This window comes from Ursus maritimus, unplaced genomic scaffold (genome assembly GCF_017311325.1).
Source record: "Ursus maritimus isolate PB19 unplaced genomic scaffold, ASM1731132v1 scaffold_14, whole genome shotgun sequence".
Classification (NCBI taxonomy): Eukaryota; Metazoa; Chordata; class Mammalia; order Carnivora; family Ursidae; genus Ursus; species Ursus maritimus.
The window spans coordinates 38,721,773-38,741,081 of NW_024423786.1; the positions used below are offsets into that span (position 1 = coordinate 38,721,773).

At 59.3% G+C, this 19,309-nt stretch overlaps 1 protein-coding gene across 1 annotated transcript in view; it reads left to right on the forward strand.

The window, feature by feature from the left end:
- CACNA2D2 (calcium voltage-gated channel auxiliary subunit alpha2delta 2) overlaps positions 1–19,309 on the forward strand; it is a 113,993-nt gene that overhangs the window by 71,212 nt on the left and 23,472 nt on the right. The window contains exons 3-4 of the mRNA XM_040628757.1: positions 11,050–11,109; positions 18,328–18,372. Coding sequence (XP_040484691.1) covers positions 11,050–11,109; positions 18,328–18,372 — 105 coding nt within the window. The remainder of the gene's footprint in view (positions 1–11,049; positions 11,110–18,327; positions 18,373–19,309) is intronic.

Genomic DNA, 19,309 nt, shown 5'->3' on the forward strand with positions numbered 1-19,309 from the left:
GCAACAGTGGCCAGGGCCCGCTCTCCATGTGAAGGTCACACATTGCAGCCCTCTGAGCAGGCCCATCCTGTCACTGTCCCATCACTCAAGGCAACTCCTGGGATCATTCCTGGTATGTGACCCAGGGGACCTAAGCAGGGTAGGACCCAGATAAATGGCCAGACCCGGCCCCTTGGGGCACCCTGCCAATCCCCCCTGTCTCTGTCCATGGTTCTGAAAGTCCAGGCCCAACTGGCCCTGGGGTCCCGTTGTGAGAGGACCAGGGGCCCCTTTCCTACTGCCCTGCTCTCTAACCCTGCAACCCTTCTGACCCAGTGCAACCCAAGACTCCACCCTATACCCTCTGCCGGGACAGAGGACAGTGGGGCAAGAGGCTCTTTCCCTCTGCCCTCCACCCCAGCCCAGCCACTGCCCCCTCAGGCATATCCTGGTGCCCCACCGGCCCCACCTCCCCTCTCACTGTCCCACTCCCTCTCCCCCTGAGGTTGGGTCTAATCAGAGCTAATCAGAAAATTATGAGCTGCCTGATTACTGATTAGATTCCTAATGTTAATAGAGTCGAGAAGGGCCCGCTCAGGCTGTGTTTTAGGAAAAAGTATAAAAATAACATCATGGGAAGGGAGCATGGCGGCTGTGGGGGCTTGGGCTCTGCTGTCCTCATAGGCAGGGGCTCAGGCTCCTCTGTTCTAGTTGGTGGGGGGTGCTCAGGCTCAGCTTTCATGTGGAAATACATTACATAACAGGCCTCCTAGCACCCCCAAATTCTCCCAGTGAAGCTGCTACCCCAGGCAGCTGTTACTGTAGAGGCCTCTGCCAAGTTCTGTACTCAGGACAGTAGGGCTAAATTGTAGTGGTATGATGGGTGGGACATAGAGAAGAACTTACAGGTGGTACACTGCATGAGAGCAGGGCCACATCTATCCTAGCCTAGCATAGGTCAGGCACACAGTAGGTGCTTTTTTAAAAAGATTTTATTTATTTATTTGACAGAGAGAGAGACAGCGAGAGAGGGAACATGAGCAGGGGGGGTGGTAGAGGGAGAAGCAGGCTTCCTGCTGAGCAGGGAGCTCGACACAGGGCTCGATCCCAGGACCCTGGGATCATGATTTGAGCAGAGGGCAGACACTTAATGACTGAACCACCCAGGTGCCCCACATGGTAGGTGATTAATGAACATTTGTTGACAGGATAGAGGGAGGGTCATATCAACTTCTTCCCACTGGAACCACCACCCTCCCATGTCCTGTCCCTGAGCCATGGTGGGTTGTAAGGACACCTGAGAAGGCTCCTTGGAGGAGGGTGTTGGAGCATGCCTGGAGAATGCACTGGTGTGGGGCCAGAGCAGGAGGACCCAACTCCTGGCTGACCTGGCTAGATGAGGGGCCCATGTCCACCACCCCCCAGCCTTTCACTCTGTCAAGGCCTCGGTGACTTTTGTTTCTAAACCATTTCACCATTGACTTGGTAACAGCTAGGTGGGACTGGTGGACAACATTTTCATGAGTTCCAGAGTGAGGCTGGGGTCCCAGAAGGCTGACATCTTCAGTTCAGACCCCAGAGACAAACCCTTTCCTCCTCTACATGGGGTGCCCTGTGGAGCCTATACTCAGTCTCACTCTGCCCGTGTGTTTACCTCTGCACCCTCTGGGATCCCTGTGTTCTGTCATCAGTGCTGCTTCTGGCCTCGTCTCTGCCATCTCCACCCCCAGGGAAACCCATGGCCTCCAAGCCAACAGGTGTCTTAGGGCACCTCCTGATCTACCCCCCTCCCACCCTACTGACCAAGGTGGAAGCCTGCACCCAGCACCAGGGCACACACATCCATGAATCAAGTCCCTGCCCTCAAAAGACCACATATGGGGGGAGTCAAACAAAGTAGTGATGGAAGTGCCACAGGGAATTCTGGAAACCAGGCTGGGAGGAGCACCAGGCTTCCTGGAGGAGGCAGATGAGCTGGTGAAAGGGGTGAGGGGGCAGTCCACGCGTAGGGTGCATCCCAAACAAGGGTAGGGAACCTAAGCATGGTAGGAGGGCAGAGCTCCAGATCATCATGGGGGAGAGTGACAAGGTTGGCAAGGCCAGGCCACACATGTCCCCATACAGGGTGACAATAGGAAAGTGGGGTCTGGGGGAGGGGGACATGGGCCTGTGTGGGAGGCCTAAAGGTATGGGGGCCTGGGGAGGATGAGGTTATGCTAGGCAGCTTGGGTAGGAGTCTGAAGTTGGGTTGAGGGTGGTTCTGAAGAGGTCTGGTCAGAAGGGAGAGAAGGGGGCTTTGGAGGGGAGCAGCTTCCAAGGGACAGCCTTGGGGAAGTGATGGCCCAGCTTGGGTAGAGTTGGTTGAGTAGGACATGCAAATGAGCCCTTGACTCTTGCCTGAGGCAGGGTTGGGCTGGAGGCCAGGCAGGACGCTGGGGGCCAGTGGACAAAGGCGGTCCTGAGGAGAGGGACAGTCCATTGTCATGAGCTTCAGATGAAGCCAGGTCAAGCCAAGGTCAGAAGGCCCAAGAGGAAATCCAAGATTGTTTTGGAGCAGTCAGTAGGTCCCTGGGCAGAGCTGAGGGAAGGGGCGACCTAGGACCTGGGGCTGTATCTCCAATACCCAGAGTGAGTCTGCCTCCTGCTGGAGTCCTGCTCTCTGTCCTGTCCTTGTTCTGCATCTGCATTCCCATGGCCCTAGGAGAGCCCAGGCGGGATTCTGGTCCCCATTATACAGGAGAGAAACAGGTGCAGAGAGATGAAGGCAACGCTTCCCAAATTATGCACTGGGCCAGCCACCAGACGTTAGGAGCTCAGGCCTCCTGGCCTCTGTGGCAGGGCCATTGTCATACACAGGCACGCATACACATGCTTGTGTCCAGAACGTGGTCTGATGAGGGAAAGGAGTCAGCGACATTTCCATGGCACACTTTGATAAATAGTGTGTCGCCCATCTCCTCTAACTGGAGAGTGGCCACCAGCCCTGGGCCTGATACCCTCACCTGATGCTATCTGCATGTTTTTTAAAGGAATGAAAGAAACATTGGTGAATTACACTGGGTCATCATTCAGAGGGAGGAAACCTGACAAAACTGGAAATGTTATGAGAAATTCCACCTGGCTCACCAGGACCTGATTCACCTGTATAGATATGTAGGTTTCATGCTGGAGGCTAAGGGGTGCCAGCTAGGTTGGTGGGTTCTCACCCCTGTTAGCCCCTGGGGGATTGTGCTGAGTGGGGCCGTACCTTGGAAGGAGCCCCTTCACCCTTGGAATCCACATGGCCCAGCCCTCAGGTCATGCTCCTCAGGGATAAGGTGCTTGCCTGTGGCCGGGCTCTGGGGCTGCAGCCCAAACTCTGACCCGTGTGTTGGATTTATTGGCTTATTTCTCATTAGGGAAACTCTCACAGGTGCTTGGCAGGGGACCCAAGAGCAGCAGCAGTGACTGGGCAGGGCAGGACCCCAAGAGCCGGGCTTACGCTGCTGCCCTCAGCACAAAGCTGTCCACACTCATTCCCTCCTGAAGCAGCCCAGCACCAGAGTGGAAATTTCCCGAGGGTGGGCTTCATCCACAGTTCCTGACAACTGCTCTGCAAATTCAGGCTGGCCCATGCACATGTTCTGCCCACTCACAGAGGCCCCTTTCCTTGCCCCTTGCCCCGTTCACAGTGAACACATTTGGATCCTGCCCCATGATACATTGCACCCAGCTCTTTCTATCCTGACTGAGGTTCCTGTTGAAAGCTAAAGCAGTGAAGCTAGTGGAATTGATGTCATCCCCCAAGTGCCTCTTCACCTCCTTTCCTTCCTGCTCTTCCTACAGTCCTGATGTTAAACTGTCCAGTTGAGGGTAACATACCCGTAATAGGAGAGAGTGGGTTTTTTAAAAGTCCTCCCAGACAAAATACAACACAGCAACCTTCCCTGGGTGCCCAGGATGTTCCGGGAAATCCCATCTGGTCCGAAATTCAAGCCTCTGGGACAGTAGGTTCCCCAGCCCCATCTCCATCTTTAGCCCAAGCCACCCCTCACTTCTTCCTATCTTTCCTGGGAAATTAAAACACAGGCTGTCCTTGCAGGCAGGACCAAGGAGGCACAGGACTTGATAACATAGCCCGAGATGCCCACAGAAAGCAAGCAAGCCCAGGCCTGGGGGTGGAGAGGCAGGAGCCCCTCAGAAGGGAACCACAACTCGAATGAGTTTTTTCCTGGTACATGTATTCTGACCTTTTTTTTTTTTTTTAAAGAAAAAATCCGTTTTACTAATTTTTTTTAGAAGCTCATAGAGGACGTGTGCAGCTGGTGAGGGAAAAGGTCAGGGAGCCCGTTGCCGCCAACAACAGCGCAGGCCCCACGTGATGGCTTTCCCCCGAGGCACGCTTCGCTTGGAGGAGTGTTGGTGATTTTCCCTGCGGCTTTGGTTGCTGGAGTTTTGGTCTGAGGTTTGAGTGTTTGTGTGTTTGTTTTGCATTGTTTTGGTGGTGGTTTTATCTTTCAGCTGGAAGCCTGGTTCATACAGAAAGGGTGGGTCGGAGGTGTCATGGGACGGGAGCCAAGCGTGTCCAGTGCGAACAGACACAAGAGCGTAGAGAGGGTGGGAGGGCAAGGCCAAGTGCGGTCCGGCCCCAGCGGCACTGGTGTCCGCGGTGCATTCAACAGGAAGGCAAAGCCACAGGCATCTCCATCAACTACTGTGCATAAGTCATGGGTCCTGGGCAGCCCACTATGCCCGTGCTGGTGTGCTGCTTCTCTCTACCCTTCAGAATGCAGAAGGCAGGGGGATCAGGGCGGGACCTGCCCTTGGAAGGTCGCGGTGAGCGGTGCTGTGCCTATAAAGCCCTGAGCACGTCATGTGCTGCAGATGGTGGCCAGCAGAGTCCTCGAGGCCGCCGGCACTCAGGTGGCGGGCACCGTCCCGCCACATGTGCGCCTCCCCCAGGCCGCAGGTTGTGCAGGGACGGGGCCAAGTTGGGATTCTCCTGGCTTCTGACTGTGGACGTACCCACTTGAAGCAAGTGGTGGACAGACAGACAAATGCCCGCTCAGGCCAAGGTAGCAGGAAGGAAGAGACCCACAGGGACGTGACCCCCATCCCCACCTGTGCACCTAGCCCTATTGTCAGCCTCGGAGCTCTAGCTGCCTCCTTGCTAAGCTGCATCTTGCTTCATTATTATGCAGATATTTTAATTATGCAGATATGTTTTTAGACAGTTTTAAATATGTATATTATTTACTCATTAGACCATAACAGCTCTGGAAATTGGAAATCTGTATTTAGTATCTATCAGTGCACAATACAGAGCTAATACGGGGCCCGCAGGCAGGGAGGGAAGCAGGGTGGTGGCGGTGGCAGTGCTGGGTTGATCAGGGGCTGCGGGACACCCTGGTCCTCAGCCCCTCCCAAGGTCTGGGCCCAGTGACTCCAGGGTTGGGGGGGGCAGGCTCAGCACAGCATCTGGGAGGCGAGTTACTGATCTACTCTCCTGCAGAAAGGACAAAGGAACCGCTCCTGGGGCAGGTGGGGGGCATCTGAGCCCAAGCAGCAGGCCCATGTGGCCAGACCTGGTCCTTCCCCGAGACGCTCACTGTCCAATGCTGCTCACAGACCTGGGTCGATGCCCCCTCTACCACTTTCCCACCAGGGGCCTGGGGTAGTGGCAGTAATGCTCTGAGCCTCAGTCCGCTCACCTGTAGAAGGCGGGGGAACAGAAGACTCCACGTCTTCAGTGACTTGCTAGGGATGGCGTGGGGAGGGTGAAGAAAAGGCCCAGTCTTCCACCTGTCATTGGATGAGCTGCACCAGCCAGTGAAGCTGGCCCAGGGGAGGTGCCAGGGGTGGGGTCTGGTGTCATCTGTCCCCATTACCTTCGTTGCCACCCTCGAGCGGTGCTTTCAGGGCATCTGCTTGGTACGAGGACTTTGCAGCCCCCAGCCCCTACCTCAGGGCACCCCCATCACAGCTTCTGCTGGGCTCAGCCCTCAGTGGCCCAGATCTCAATATCCCGCTCCCTGTGGGTTCAGGGCCTTTCTTCCTAAGCCTCTCGTATCCTCTTGGAAGAGGGAGTAGCTATAACTAATTAAGACCAAACACCTCGTACAATCTTTCCGTCCGGGCTGCACGAAACAAATCCTGTTTGATAGACAGTCGCTCTCCAGACCCGTTCGGGCTCGGCCAGCGCTGGGGGGTGAGAGGAGGAGGCTCAGGAGAAGAGGGGCACCCAGCATTAGGGGAGGAGGGGGCCCTCAACGAGGAGGGGGAAGCCTGAGGGCTCCAGCCCCCTCACGCCCAAGCCCTGCCCCTCCCAGCATGCAGTAGGGGCTGGACCCTCCAGCTGTTGGCCTGTGAGGGGCACCCACCAGAGCTCCAGGCCCCTCATCTGAGGTCATCGGCTCCACAGCAATGGAAAGACGTTTCACTTAGTGAAATTTGAAGGCGGCTGCAGAGGGGCGACTCTGCAGGGGAGCTTCGTCCCCAGCCCAGCGCACCACCAGTCCTCCTCTGTCTTGCCTTTTCCTGTAAGAACAGTTTCCGGAGCTGAGGGAAATTGATTGTTAAGTGAAACTCTCTGATAATTGCCTCTGAAATGCCTGCTGTTATTGTGATGGACTTGGCCGTGAGCAGCCCTGCTCAGCAGTCCCACTGTGGTTCCCTCCAACGCCTTGGCCACAATGGGGACATCTCAGGCCAGGCCAGCCACCACCAGTGGCTCTGCAGCAGAGTCACCCACATGGGCCGCCCTAACCCTCCACGATGTGATGAGGAAAAGTGGCTGAGAGAGGTTAAGTCGCACACCCGGAGTCACACAGCCGGCTGGCCGAGCCAGACTCCTGCCTGGGTCTCCACCCAGGTTCAGAGATGCTCTGACCTTAAGCTAGCGGGTGTTCACCGTGCACCTGCTGTGTGCAAGGGGCCCGGTATCGTAAAGTTCACAGCTGCCAGATATAGCCCTTGCCAAGCTCAGAGGTCAAGGAAGACAGCAGTGAGATGTGATGGGGACAGATGGGGGCTTGGCAGGGGTCAGGGAGTGGTTAGGACGAGGATGAGGCCTAAGCTAACACCTCGAGGGTGAGGGAGCGAACCCGCTGAGGAGTCTGGGTGATGAGACACAAGGTGGAAGCAGAATGTGCAGGGGCCTGGTAGCAGGAGAACCAGAGGCTGCCGGTGGCTGAGGGGTGAGAACGGAGCACATCTTCCCCCAGACAGGCAGTATCCTGGACACGGGACCAAGCTGTGGGCCCACCTCTGCCCCTGCCCTGCTGGGAGTCTCGTAGGTTCTGTCTTCACCTCTGGTCCTCAGTTTCCTTCCCCATCCTGCCTGCCTGGAGGCCGCCGTGAGGACTCAGGAGAGGTAGGAGGGATGCGCTAGGAGGATGAACCTTAGGGCAGGGTGAGGCTGGGCTGTGAGCCCATCTCCCCACAGCCTTGAGCAGGGCTGACTGCTGTGGGTTGTGGAGACAGGAGCCCGAGGCTCTGAGTGCCTGACGGAAGGGGAGCCTAGGGACTGGGCAAGGGCAAAAGGAGGCATCCAGGGGAGGTGTCAGTCTGATAGGGCTGACCGAGGTGAGAGGGAGCACGTCCCAGGCAGAGAGTGGATAACAGAGGAAGACCCAGAGGTGGGCAATAGCCTTGCGTGCTTGGAGCCAGCAAGAGACACCCCCGGGCACTGGCCCCTCTGGGCAGCTTTTGGGGGTCGGAGTAAGGGGGCTGCCAAGAGCCTACCCAGCCTCAGAGTGGGTCCAGTTCCTATCTCCAATTTACAGACAAGACATCGAGGGCCAGCAGAAAGCCAGGTTTTGAACCCAGGCCAGGGCTCCAAGGCTCCGGGAGTCCGGGTTCTGGTCGCTGCTCGGGGCCCCTCAGACATGCCAGTGGGTAGGCCCACTCCTCTCCCCTCCCCCCCTCGGACCCGATGGGACCTCCAGCAGCCACAGCTTGCCCGCCTCACCCCCGTTCCGCTGCCTCCACCCTTCCTCCTGTACCACCGGGCCCGTGCGTTTAGCAGTTTCCACACGTCCCGCGCCCGGGGATGGGCTGATTGATCTGTAACACCAAACAAATAATAATGGCTTGATCGTTACTGAGGATTAAACATAATCCTTTCGCTCTGGCTATTGCAGCTCCGTTATTCACGAGTCAGCGGCCTGACCCGGGCCTTCGAGCCCGTGGGACTTCTGGGAGGCTAGGGGCTGGGGCCCCCCTCCCTGGGTCTCCCTCACCGTGGCCGCTCAGCTAGGGAGCTCTGGCCCTTGGGCCTGTGCATCCCGCGGACGGAGCTGAGCCCTGAGAGGCTGCAGGGGCTGGCGCCCCTGGCCAGCGGGGAGGTGGGAGCAGGAGAGGACAGTTCCTCGAGGCTGCGGCCCAGTGGGAGACTTCAGCTTGTGGCACTTTGGGGTTTGCAGCCCATCAACCCTGTGATTTTCTGAGGCAAGAGGCCTGGTCTGGTTGTTCCCACACCCTGCCCTCACCTCATCCCCCATGAAGGGCGGGGCCTCAGTGGAGCCCCACGTGGGCTTCAGGCCCATTCTGAAAGGCCTGTGGCCCCCGGGAAGGTAGTAGGCCACTGAGGAAGGAAAGGGGGCCTGAAGAGATTGCCCAAGGCTCACCCCTCGAAGGGTGGCCCCAGGGGCTGTCCCTAGGCCTCTCGCCCTCTCATCCAGCCCAGTGCTAAGCTGGCACAGCTGCTGCTCGGTTAACAGTAATAACCAGTGTTGTGCCGTGCGTGTCACAGAACTCTGCAGCCTTGCGAACCCGGGGCGTCACCCATCCTGGGGGTTGGGGTCAGGGTAGGGGTGTTTGTAGTTTAGGCTGAGAAGAAGCCCCAGGATGGAAGTGCAAGTGGACCCCTCGGGACCTCCAGAAAGCTGTGCCTTTTGTATGCAGAGCCATGGGGAACTTCTGAAGGGCTTAGGGGCAGGGGGTGGCCACAAGGTCAGTCCACATTTGGAGAATAGATGACAAAGGGCAAGAGAGGACACAGGAGCCTGAGGGAGGACAGTCCCCCTGTGAGAGGGGACGAACAGTAAATGATTTGAGTGACAGCACGGGTAAGGTGTAGGTGGCAGCGGCTCCAGCGGTTCCAGCGTCGCTGGGCTCATTCCAAGAGGGGGCTCATTCTACAGGGGGCCTGAGGGTCACCCCAGGAAGGTGTCCAGGACCCCAGGGGGCTCAGGACTGGAGGCAAGGTATGGGAGGTGTCTGGGAGTGGAGAGGCCTGTGGTCCCTGAAGCTGGGTAAGGGGTGTGGGGTGGGCCGCCCCAGCAGACGCAGCAGAACAGGTGGGGTAGCCGAGGAGGGAATTAGAGGCCAGGAGGGGCCCAGCATCGTGAAGTGAGGGGGTTTGACTTCAAGAGAGACTTTCCTACCCTGTCCCCAAGACCCCCGGCCTCGTAGTCTTCTCAATGTTCATTGTTCTTGGCCTGAGGAAGAGGGGGAGCTAGGCCAGTGGGAGGGAGGATGGCCCTGGTCAGCCCCTCTAACTGCCAGAGGTGACATCCCGCCCCAGAGAACATAGGCCATACCCCTCACCACCACCCTGTTCCATGCTGGGAGGGAAGAAGACCGGTCTCCCAAGTCCCAACCCCCATCTCCCCCTCTGGGGCCTACATACCACACCAGGCCCGGACTTATGGATGGGAGCATGTGCCCTAAATACCAAGAGGCCAGGGCCTTCTGAGTGAGGGCGGGAGGCCAGAAGGCAGGACCCCACTGCTCCACGCATGGGATGGAGTGGGGCAGGGGTGGAAGACCAGAGCCCCTCCCCCACAAGAGTTGCCCTGTCCCTCACCAGGCGTGGTGGGCCTGTGGAATGTGCCTTCAGACCTTGCTCATGGGCTGGGCAAGACAAATGTGGTTGTGAAGGCCAGACTCAGGGCCCCAGCCTGACCCACGCCGTGACCTTGGGAAGGCTGCTCACTGCCTCCATGCCTGGGTCTCCTCATCTGAGGAAGACATGTGGGGCATGAACAGAGACAGGAACACATGATGTGTCACTGGCCTGGTGGCAGGCTCGGCCTGCAGCAAGTGACCAGCCCATGGTAGCAATCATCAGTATGATTAACAGGACTTCACTACACTCAGCTCTGCGGGAGGCCCCAGAGGCCCATCTTCAGGAGTCCCAAGAGTTCCTGGAGCAACAGGATCCATGGAGGCACAAAATAAGAATTTCTGGGCAGCCGGGGTTCAGGCTGTGAGGGTGGCAGAGTACCAACGCCTCCTCCAGGAAGCTTTCCCTGATGCCCCAAGTTCCCACAGCACTAAGCTTCCTTGAAGCACTTCAGCTCCTCCTGCTCTGATGGTTCTACCAGTTTTGTGTCTGTTTGCTCCTCTCGACTGTGAGAGGGCAGGGCTGGCCCGCCACGTCTCTGCACATCAGCATGGTCTGGCGCCAGGCATGGCGGGTAACAGGGCGTGGTTTAGAAGGACTGCTCACGCGCAGAGGGGCCGTGATGGAGGAGAGTGCAGGAACCAGCCCCGAGGGATGGCCAGGCTTGTGTGGACAGAGGCCTGGAGAGCCATGCTGGAAAGGCACTCAGGACGCTGGGACAGGGACAGGTGGTGGTGGGCCTGGGTGAGCAGAGATGTGCTGAGGGCACCTCCTGCCGAGCCCTGAGCGAGCTGGTGGCAAAGACGTATCAGCAAGACACACCTGTCACTTGTGGCAGTGCACCCTTGACTAGGGAAGGCCTCTTCTTGGCACTGGCGCGACACTGGTTTGTCGACAGTAGAGGGGCAATGGGGCTTGACTCCAGGGCCTGGGTCCTACTTATGTCCTGGGGGTCCCCCTGCCATCCTGTGGTGGGAGATGTGGCTGAGCTAAAGTACAGGAAGCCCCATGGAGATGCCACTCAGGTCACTTTGTGCAGGCTCCACCTGCCCTCTGTGAACCCAGCTGTGGGTGGGGGAAGGGCCCACACAGCAAGCTGGAAAAGGTCTGGGGCCAAGGAATCTCTGAGAGTCTGGCAGCATGGGGCAGGGGAGTCCCTGAGCCAGCCTGGGCCCAGGGAGTACTAAGGATGGAGATGGCTTGGGCTGGGCATGGGCCTGACCTCCCTGTGCTCTATTCCTCAGAGACTGGCCGATGCTGCAGAGAACTTCCAGAAAGCCCACCGCTGGCAGGACAACATCAAGGTAAGAACTGCCGTGCCCTCCCCAGCTCCTACAACCTGGCCACCCCCAGCAAGGGTAGATGTGAATTCGGGGGAGGGGGTGCTGCCCAGACTCACTGGAGGAGAGCCGAGGGCTCTATGGGGGGGAGCCTGGAACCTTATGCAACATTCAGCAAACATTTGAGGCTCCCCCGGTGCTGGGACACAGGGTGCAGATAGGAAGCGCTCACTCCACCCTAGAGGAGCTGTGGAGTCCCCCAAGGGCAGACAGGCTGCTCTAAAGTGGTGTTCCCCAAAGCTGGTGTCGCCTTGGGGGTGAAGGATGTGCCCAGACTCTGGAGAGACCCTAGAGCAAAGAAGTCCCTTGACTCCAGGACCTTTCCGACTGCCATACACTGACCTGGAAGAGTCACTGCCAAGAGGGGGCTCTGTCCCCTTCCTGGGGCTTCCCTGAGAGCAGCCTGTCTTCCAGGAGGCCGTCCGACTGGGATCAGGGACCAGGCTGGTCACAGCCACAAAAGCCCCTCCTTCCACCAGGAGAGCTCAGAAGGAGCCCAAGTGCCAAGGCAATGGAGGCATGAGAAGCTGGTAGGAAGTCTCTTCTTGAGGGCAGAAGGGCCCAGAATGTGGGGGAAGGAAGGGAACCTCACTGACTGCCCGTCTCAAACCCATGTGGCCCTCACTAATTCAGGCAGCTGTGTTTGATTTGGGCTGGGACTGGATACACCTGCACCCTTTCCATCAGGCCAGCGTCTCAGAGGGTCACAGTAAGCCAGAAGGTAGACTGAGGCAGGGTTCCTCCCAGACTCAGAGAACCCCCAGTGCCAGAGATGATGGAACCCTCAGGGACCAGGCCAGTTAGCGGGGCTCGTGTGTCCTTCACAGCTGCCCGGGCATCAGAGCCATGCCTCCTGGTGGTCTCTGCTGACCATGGGGGGAGGCACCAAGGGCTGGCGGTGGGGGCCTGGGGCCTAATAAGGTGGGGGAGGCCCTTGCCGCTCCAGCTCTGGGCCCTGCACATCTGGTAGGCGGGTGGATTATTACCCCTGCCTAAACCGACGAGAACACTGAGGCACAGGGTGGTTAGACATACCGAGGTGCCTGTTGGCGGCAGAGATTCACAGCCGGGCTGTCGGGCCCCAGGGGATTCATGCCCATGATCCAGGGCCCCCGAACCTGTCTGTTCCTCCTCCCTGGCCTCCATCCCCCCAGGCCACCCTGAGTCCTGCCCTGCCTTGCCCACCCCATGGCATCCTTCCTTTGTTGCCTGGTGGGTGCTGGGTGCTACCCTTTGGGAGCTTAGGTGGGATTCGAGGTAACATGATTGTTTACAGTGAACACATCAATGACTGCATGACTCCTTGGATGGATCCCTCCTCCCCAGGAGCTCAGGACTGGCCCTTCTCTCTCCCACCCTTTCCAATGCCACCACCCATCACAGGGTCGCCATGCCCCCTCAGCCCCTGGATCAGAAACATGCATGGTGGCAGCACCACACCCCCCCACGCTCAGACCACGCTCCCACCGGTAAACAGCCGCTGCCCAACTCCTCTTCAAGGCGCAGCCCCGAGCCCCCTTGGCAACCTCATTCCTCACCCACCTCCCCCTATGCCCCTGCCATGCTGGACACCTCACTCAAGGCCCGTTCCTGATCTCTGCCCGAAGGCCTTCTGTTCCTCCTGGTGGCCCGGCTTGTCTGTCCCTTCCCAGGGAGGCCGCTCCCGCGTCCCAGTTGGTCAGCCCCTCCACCTTCCGGCCATCAGGACCCTCTGCTCCTGCTCCTGCTCCGGCGGTGCCTTTGTTTCTGATGTCTCTGCGTCCTCCCTCCCCACCCAGGACTGCGTGCAGAGCAGGCACGGGACAGTGAGCCAAGGAACAGGGATAAGGGAATGAACAGACCCGCCCTCAGCCTGGTTTTCTCTCCCTCCCAGTCCAGGCCCCCCAAAAAAGACAAAGAGGTTGCCTTAGTCTCAAACCTATTTTCTTTTCCTGACTCTACAGAAAACCCAAAATATACAAGGATCATCCAGCCAGACTCCCGACCCCTGATTTTCAGCTACTTCCTGAGGCAGGAAGAGCTTACCCCAGGCCAGAGTGGGCACCATGGGGGCTGCCAGGAAAGGGGGCCGAGGTCTCAGGGGCATCCGGGGGGTGCGGAGATGGGTGCTGCTTGAGACAGTGTGGTCCCTGCACACCGAGTCCCCGTGGGGCCCAGTAAGGGTTTGCCCCTCTCTGGGCTCCCGTTTCCCCATCTGACAAAGGACTCTGGTGTTTGATGCTGCCTGCCGGCCCAGGCTGGTGTGCGGAAACGTCACTCCACGCGTCAGGCCATAGAGATGCCTAGTTGGCGACAGTGTAGGTACATGTCCGGCCCTGGGTGCTCCTGTCCGAAGATGAGGCAGGAGTGGACTCTGGCTGGCCCCCTCCCCTCGGCTCGACCTGGGATGCCCCCAGCTGAGGAACTGATCACCCGGCCAGCGGGTGTCGACCCCCGCCTCCCCCTCAGTCCATCCGGCTGCGTGTCTGTCTCTATCTCAGGCAGGGTGAAGCTAGAATCACCCCCTCCTTCCCAGCGGCAGGGTCAGGACCCCGCTCTTCACCAGAAGCCCTGCAGTCATCCCGCTGCCAGGCTGAACGGCATTAGTGCTAACGGTGGGCCCATTAGCTGGCACGCCGGCCAGCCCTGCCTGGGCTGCCCGGGGGAGCTGGTGGCAGCTGCAGGTGGGGACTGTCCGTGCCAGGGGGATCCGCGGACTTGCGGCTGGGAAAGGGATGGCGTCTTGGTCCCTTGCAGGCACACCACCACCCTTGAGACCGTGTCCTTCCCAATGACCTTCAGGAGGTACAGATAAGGAGTGTTCCTCCCTGTGGCGCTCAGGAGAGCCGCAGCGCCGGTGTCCACCTCAGGCCCTTCACGCGAGCCCGGCCTTCTCCCAGGAATGCCCTTCCCTCCTCCTTCAGAATGGCAATGCCTCTCCTTCTCTGGTTAAATCCCTAGGGCTCCTCTTCCTGGTCCCAAGCCTGGGATTGGCCCCCGCAGTCCCCAGTGTCCATCTTTGGAGCCCCCAGCACTGACAGTTCCCAGCGCAGGCTGCCCCAGGCCAGTATCCCAGTGGACTCATCTGTCTGCCCCGCTCAAGGCTCCTCTAGGCCAGAAGCAGTTGGACCTGACTCAGTGTTGCCCACCACCTGTCCATGTGCCCAGCCGAGTGCCCGTGGACAGATTTGGCCAAGAGCAGCTGGGCCTCAGTCTTCTTACCTCTGAGATGGGGAGAATGGCTCCCAGCAGATCTGGGCACAGAGAAGATGCTTGGCACATGGAATCCACTGTAGGGTATGGCCCTCCCTATGTCAACAGCACACTGTAGGTCTACTTGCAGACCTCTGAGAAGTGGACAGTGGTATAGCTACACACACACACACACACACACACACACACACACACACACCATCGACCGTCGACAGAGCCCAGGAACTTAGGAGATCCTGGGGTCTACAGGGTCAGAGCTGGCACAAGAGAGAAAGAGAGGTCTGGGCGTGAAGGCCCCCTGTTCCACTCTTAGTCTCAGGCCATGACCCCACACACTGGCTGTGGCAGAGGCAGGGAACCTCTAGCCACAGGCCTGGCCGCAGCCCTTGGACACCAGGGAAACCGTGGCCCTTGCTCGAGGCAGCACCTCCCGGGACCCTGCAGACAGGCACCAGGTGCTCTGGTGCCCATAACACTTAGGGTAGATGAAGGTGGCCCGCCTGCTGGCCACGGTGCCCGGCCCCAGCACCACACTGTGCCAGCATTGTCTGCCATCTAAACCACCACCAGGAGGAGCTGGGCCAGGGCATGGGTGGAGGAGGCAGGAGAGGCCATTGGCCCCAGGGCCTCAGTGACAACACCAGGGCCTGCAGAGGACAAAGTCCTGCCCTGGGAGTCTAATGGAGGAAGCAGTCCTACCCTGGGGAGTCTGAAGGGGGAGACATAGCCCTACCCTGGGGGGCGTCTGATGGGAGAGGTAGCTCTGTCTGGGAACCTGAAAGGGAGACTGTGAAGGCTGGACCAGACCAGAGGAGCCGGCTGGACAGGACAGGTGGCCTCCCCGGCCTGAGGTCTGCCCCAGCCATCAGGCCTGCTGCCTGCGTCTCTGCCAAGCCGCGACAGACGGCTCTCTCAGAAAACAGTCCTTTTGGCTGAGCCGAGCTGGCCGTGAGCCAGGGCAGGAAGGCCAAGCATCCTCACTGTACCCCACAGTACCAGACCTAGACACCAAATGCTATTCCCCATGCTCACCCCATGCTCACCCCCTCACCCTGTTTCCCACCTGCCAGCACCCCTCGTGTTCTCTCTAGGGCTCAGCTCTGGCTAAGGAGAGTATATGTGTCGTCTCTGCAAAGGGCGTGTGGGCCGCCCAGCCCCACCCTTCATGTGTCATCTGTGTACAGAAATCCATAAGAGGGAGAAATGTGAGTTCAGAAGGGGTGATTCCCCCCACCCCCGCCAAGTTTGAGCAAAATGGCCCCTACAATACCAGGTAACAGAAGGGGGTATTGGGTGTGGACCCCAGACATTAAGGATGCCCATTTCTCCCCAACCAGAGGGTCTCCTCCACCTTCCGGCCCCTCCCAGGGCTGTGGAGCTGCAAACATAAGGGCCCCCGTGGGCAGGGCTGGCCTGCACACCTGGAAAGGCCCAGCTCCCTGCCTTCATAGCGGCCTCAGCGGAAGCATCGTCATCCCAACTTTGTAAGTGGAAAATCAAGGCCCCAAAGGAAAGCCTCACTGAGGCTACAGGACTTAACAGGCACCCTTGCCTCCTTGATGAGATGGAGGTGACCCCCAGGAGTAGTCCTGGGCCCCTGCGTGTAATCGCCAGGTACCACATCTTTGTGGTCTAACCACGGCAGGACAGTAATGGTGGCCACCGGGCATTGCACACGCCGAAGCAGTGCAGAGGCCTTTCCAGGGACCCTCCCACCCCAACCCTGATGGCCCCATCCTGCCCCACCCCCAGCTCCACACCGCATCGAGCATAGAGACCACAGCTGTGTTTACAATGTATTTTCACACATGTGACCTTGCCCGCCACCATCCCATACTAATCCTCCCTCCACCAAGGAAGGGGCATGGCCTGGTCCTCTCAAGGTAGAGAGGTAGGGAGGAGTCCTGCCTCCTGGGGCACAGGGACCGCATACAGATTCCTGAGCCTCACCCATTGTCTACAGGGGACTGGAATCCTCCTGTAGGACACATGTCCCCTGTGTCCCCGAGGCCACCAGCATCTGATTCTCCGCTAAGACCATGAAACAGCAGGACAAAAAGACAAAGGGAGCCACTGGGGCAGCTGGAGGGGTGCTCCCCAGGGGTGGCCCGAGTGCAGGCGGGACCCAGCCCGGCCCGTGAGAGGAGCACGAGTCTCCTGGGGGCCCCGGAGTTACCAACCCCCACCCATGCCCTTTCCTGTCCTTGCGGGAGGTTTGCCTAAAAAGTTGGTGAGTGAAGCCCCGTGTTCTAATCTGCAGTCCTCCCACCGCGCCCGTGTTTATAACCCCCTTTTAGATAACAAATCACATTTTCTTTTTGCCAGCGAGTGTGTTGAATTGATATTTTTTCCCCTCGGTTTAATGGGTTTGTGTGTTCAGGAATGATCTTCATCAACCGAAACTCCTTATTGTGTTTGATGTAATGTCAGCTTTCATTATGTGCTTCGGTCGGAGCCAGGCGCAAGGGAAGGCCGAGCACCCTGGAGCCTGGGCCCCGGCCCCCAGCCCCCACCCTGGGCCCACCGGCTCCAGTCTTCCTGGACTTCTGGGTGGGTGGTGCGGCAAAGGTCAGAGATGCACTGGGAAGGCGGGCTGAAGCCTGGGTGCGAAGCCTTTCTTACCCCTACCGCATCCTCTATGAGGGGTGTCGTAGGGCTCCTGGGGGAGCCCTGTAACACAGATGTGCGAAGCGCTGGACGCCGCACATGCCCCTGGTCACTGCAGCGATCAGGTCGCCTCCGGTCTTCCATCCATCCAGCTGCCGTGGTCTCGCCCAAGCACGGTGCCCGGCGCGGACTCAGTGTTGCAGAATGCTTGGACTGTGTTCACAGGTCCAGCCTGTGGCCTCTACCCCCCAGACCTCTGGTGGGAGACAACTCACAACTGTCCCCACAACAAGCCCCCATCCTGACCGCCTCAGACTATGGCCTCAGGCCCAGCACCTGTGCGGTCCCCGAGGCCCAGCCCCTCCCTGAAGCCTGAGGAGCCGGAGCTGAGAGGGGGCAGTGCAGCCCTGAGGTCACACAGCAGAGGGGTGGCCAGGGTGGCTTCTGCCCCCCGGAGAGTAAGTGCTGGCTCTGTGCTTTGCTGTTTTATAGTCAGGCCATTGGGAGCACACGTAGTCAGTACCCCCATTTCCAGACCACAGAGGAACAGGCTGCCAGGGCCACGAACCAGATGTTGGCGGTACGGAACAGCGCTGAGGAGCACTAGAGGCGGGTGACTCGGACAGTGGCCTTCTCCTGTGTCCTGACCCTAGAGCCCACAGGGGCGTGAGTGGGGTGGCCCCTCCTGAGCCCGTGGCCCTTGACGGCACCAGATTCACCTTCTGGCAGCCTCTGTCAGCCAGCCTCAGTTCTGATTAAAGATCATTAAACATGAAATTAGCCCATTTGTGTTACGGGTCCCTGGGGTGGCCGGTGATTATGACGCGCAGATGGCCAAGAACCCAGGCTTCGGGCAGGCGGGCGCGGCCGAGCCGGGCGGGGCTCACACCGGCAGGCGAGGCAGGCCCGGGGAGGCAGGCGCAGGGCTGGGCTTTGTTGTCTCCCGCTCCTGTTGTGTAAACCCCCTTGCATTTCACAACAAATCACAGATAATTAATAAGTACATGCCCGTAATGAGCAGGCTTTTTAATAGAAGAAATTGGAAGATGCGGTGTCGAGTCGTTATTTCACTCTGGCCCAGACTCTCTATTTTCCCATCTTCCTCACTCCCCTGGTAGGCTGGCTCTGACCCCACCTCTCAGCCGGGCTGCTGTGCTGAGACCCTGGTCCTGGAGTCAGGGAGCCCCGGGGAGCCCCGACCCAACCTGGGGCACCACATCCCCCTGGAGCCTGTGAGGGCCCCTGGGGGGGGGGGTCCGTCTGGGGCGGGGGCGGGCATGCCTGGCCTCCCGAAGGCCGCTCTGGATCGGGGAGGGGGACCTGGCTGCACTTCAGGCAACCTCGTGAGGAGCCGTGAGGGTCAAGGCCTCTGTCTCCCACCAGGAAGAAGATATCCTGTACTATGATGCCAAGGCCGACGCTGAACTGGTGAGTGCCCTACCTCTGTTGGGGGCGGGGGAGAGCAGCCAGAGCCCCATGCCCTCCCTGGGCTAGTAGCCTCAGCTGTGAAATGAGTGTGAGGTCTCAGCGCTCTCCCACATTCTGAGGTCACCCTGCAAGGTAGCGGTGGCACAGGCCCCACGCCTGACCCCAGGCAAGTAGGGAGGCACTTGGATCTCCTCCCGTGGGTCAGTCCAGGCGCCGGCATGGAGGAGGCTGAGCACTATGGGAGCAGGGAAGAGAGGGAGCAGTCGGGAGGGCTTCCTGGAGGTGGGCAGGCAGGGCCGGGATGTGGCTGTGGTGTGTTTCAGGTGGTACAGTTACCTTCCCTGGGGTGAGGCGAGCAGCAGCTTCCGTGTGCTGAGCCCCCCACAGCTGGCCCCACCGTCGGGGCTCCCCCGAGCTCAGTCAGGCTTGCCCCAGCTGCAGAGGCAGCCCGGCCCTATGCCTGTTCTTCAGACGAAGGACGGGGCTTGGGCTCTGCTGGAGTCCCTGCCTCGGCAGCGATGGCTCTGGGGCTTACTGGACAGCCCAGACCCACGCTGCTCCTCTGTCTCTGTGCCCCTGACTGGCTCATGTCTGCTTGGGCGCCCGTCACCGGAGGCCTCACATGAAAGCCATATGGCCATTTCGGTAGCAGGGGACCTACAGAGGAGGCAAGAGTGTCCGAGAGGGCAGAGCAGAGTAGACAGTGTTTGGTGAAGCCGCCAAGGCGCAAGTCCATCTGCCTGCCTTGGAGGCAAACGTCATTGAGCCTGACTGTCTCCTCTATTAACAGAGGTGTCCTAATAGCTCACTCTCTGGGGTCCCACCTGCTCTGGCTGGGGCAGGAGACCCCAAATCCAGGGTTCCTCTCCCAGGCTTATTGGCTGGGGGCATTTCCTGGGGCAAGCAGGAGGTAGACAATGACCCCAGGAGCTGGGCA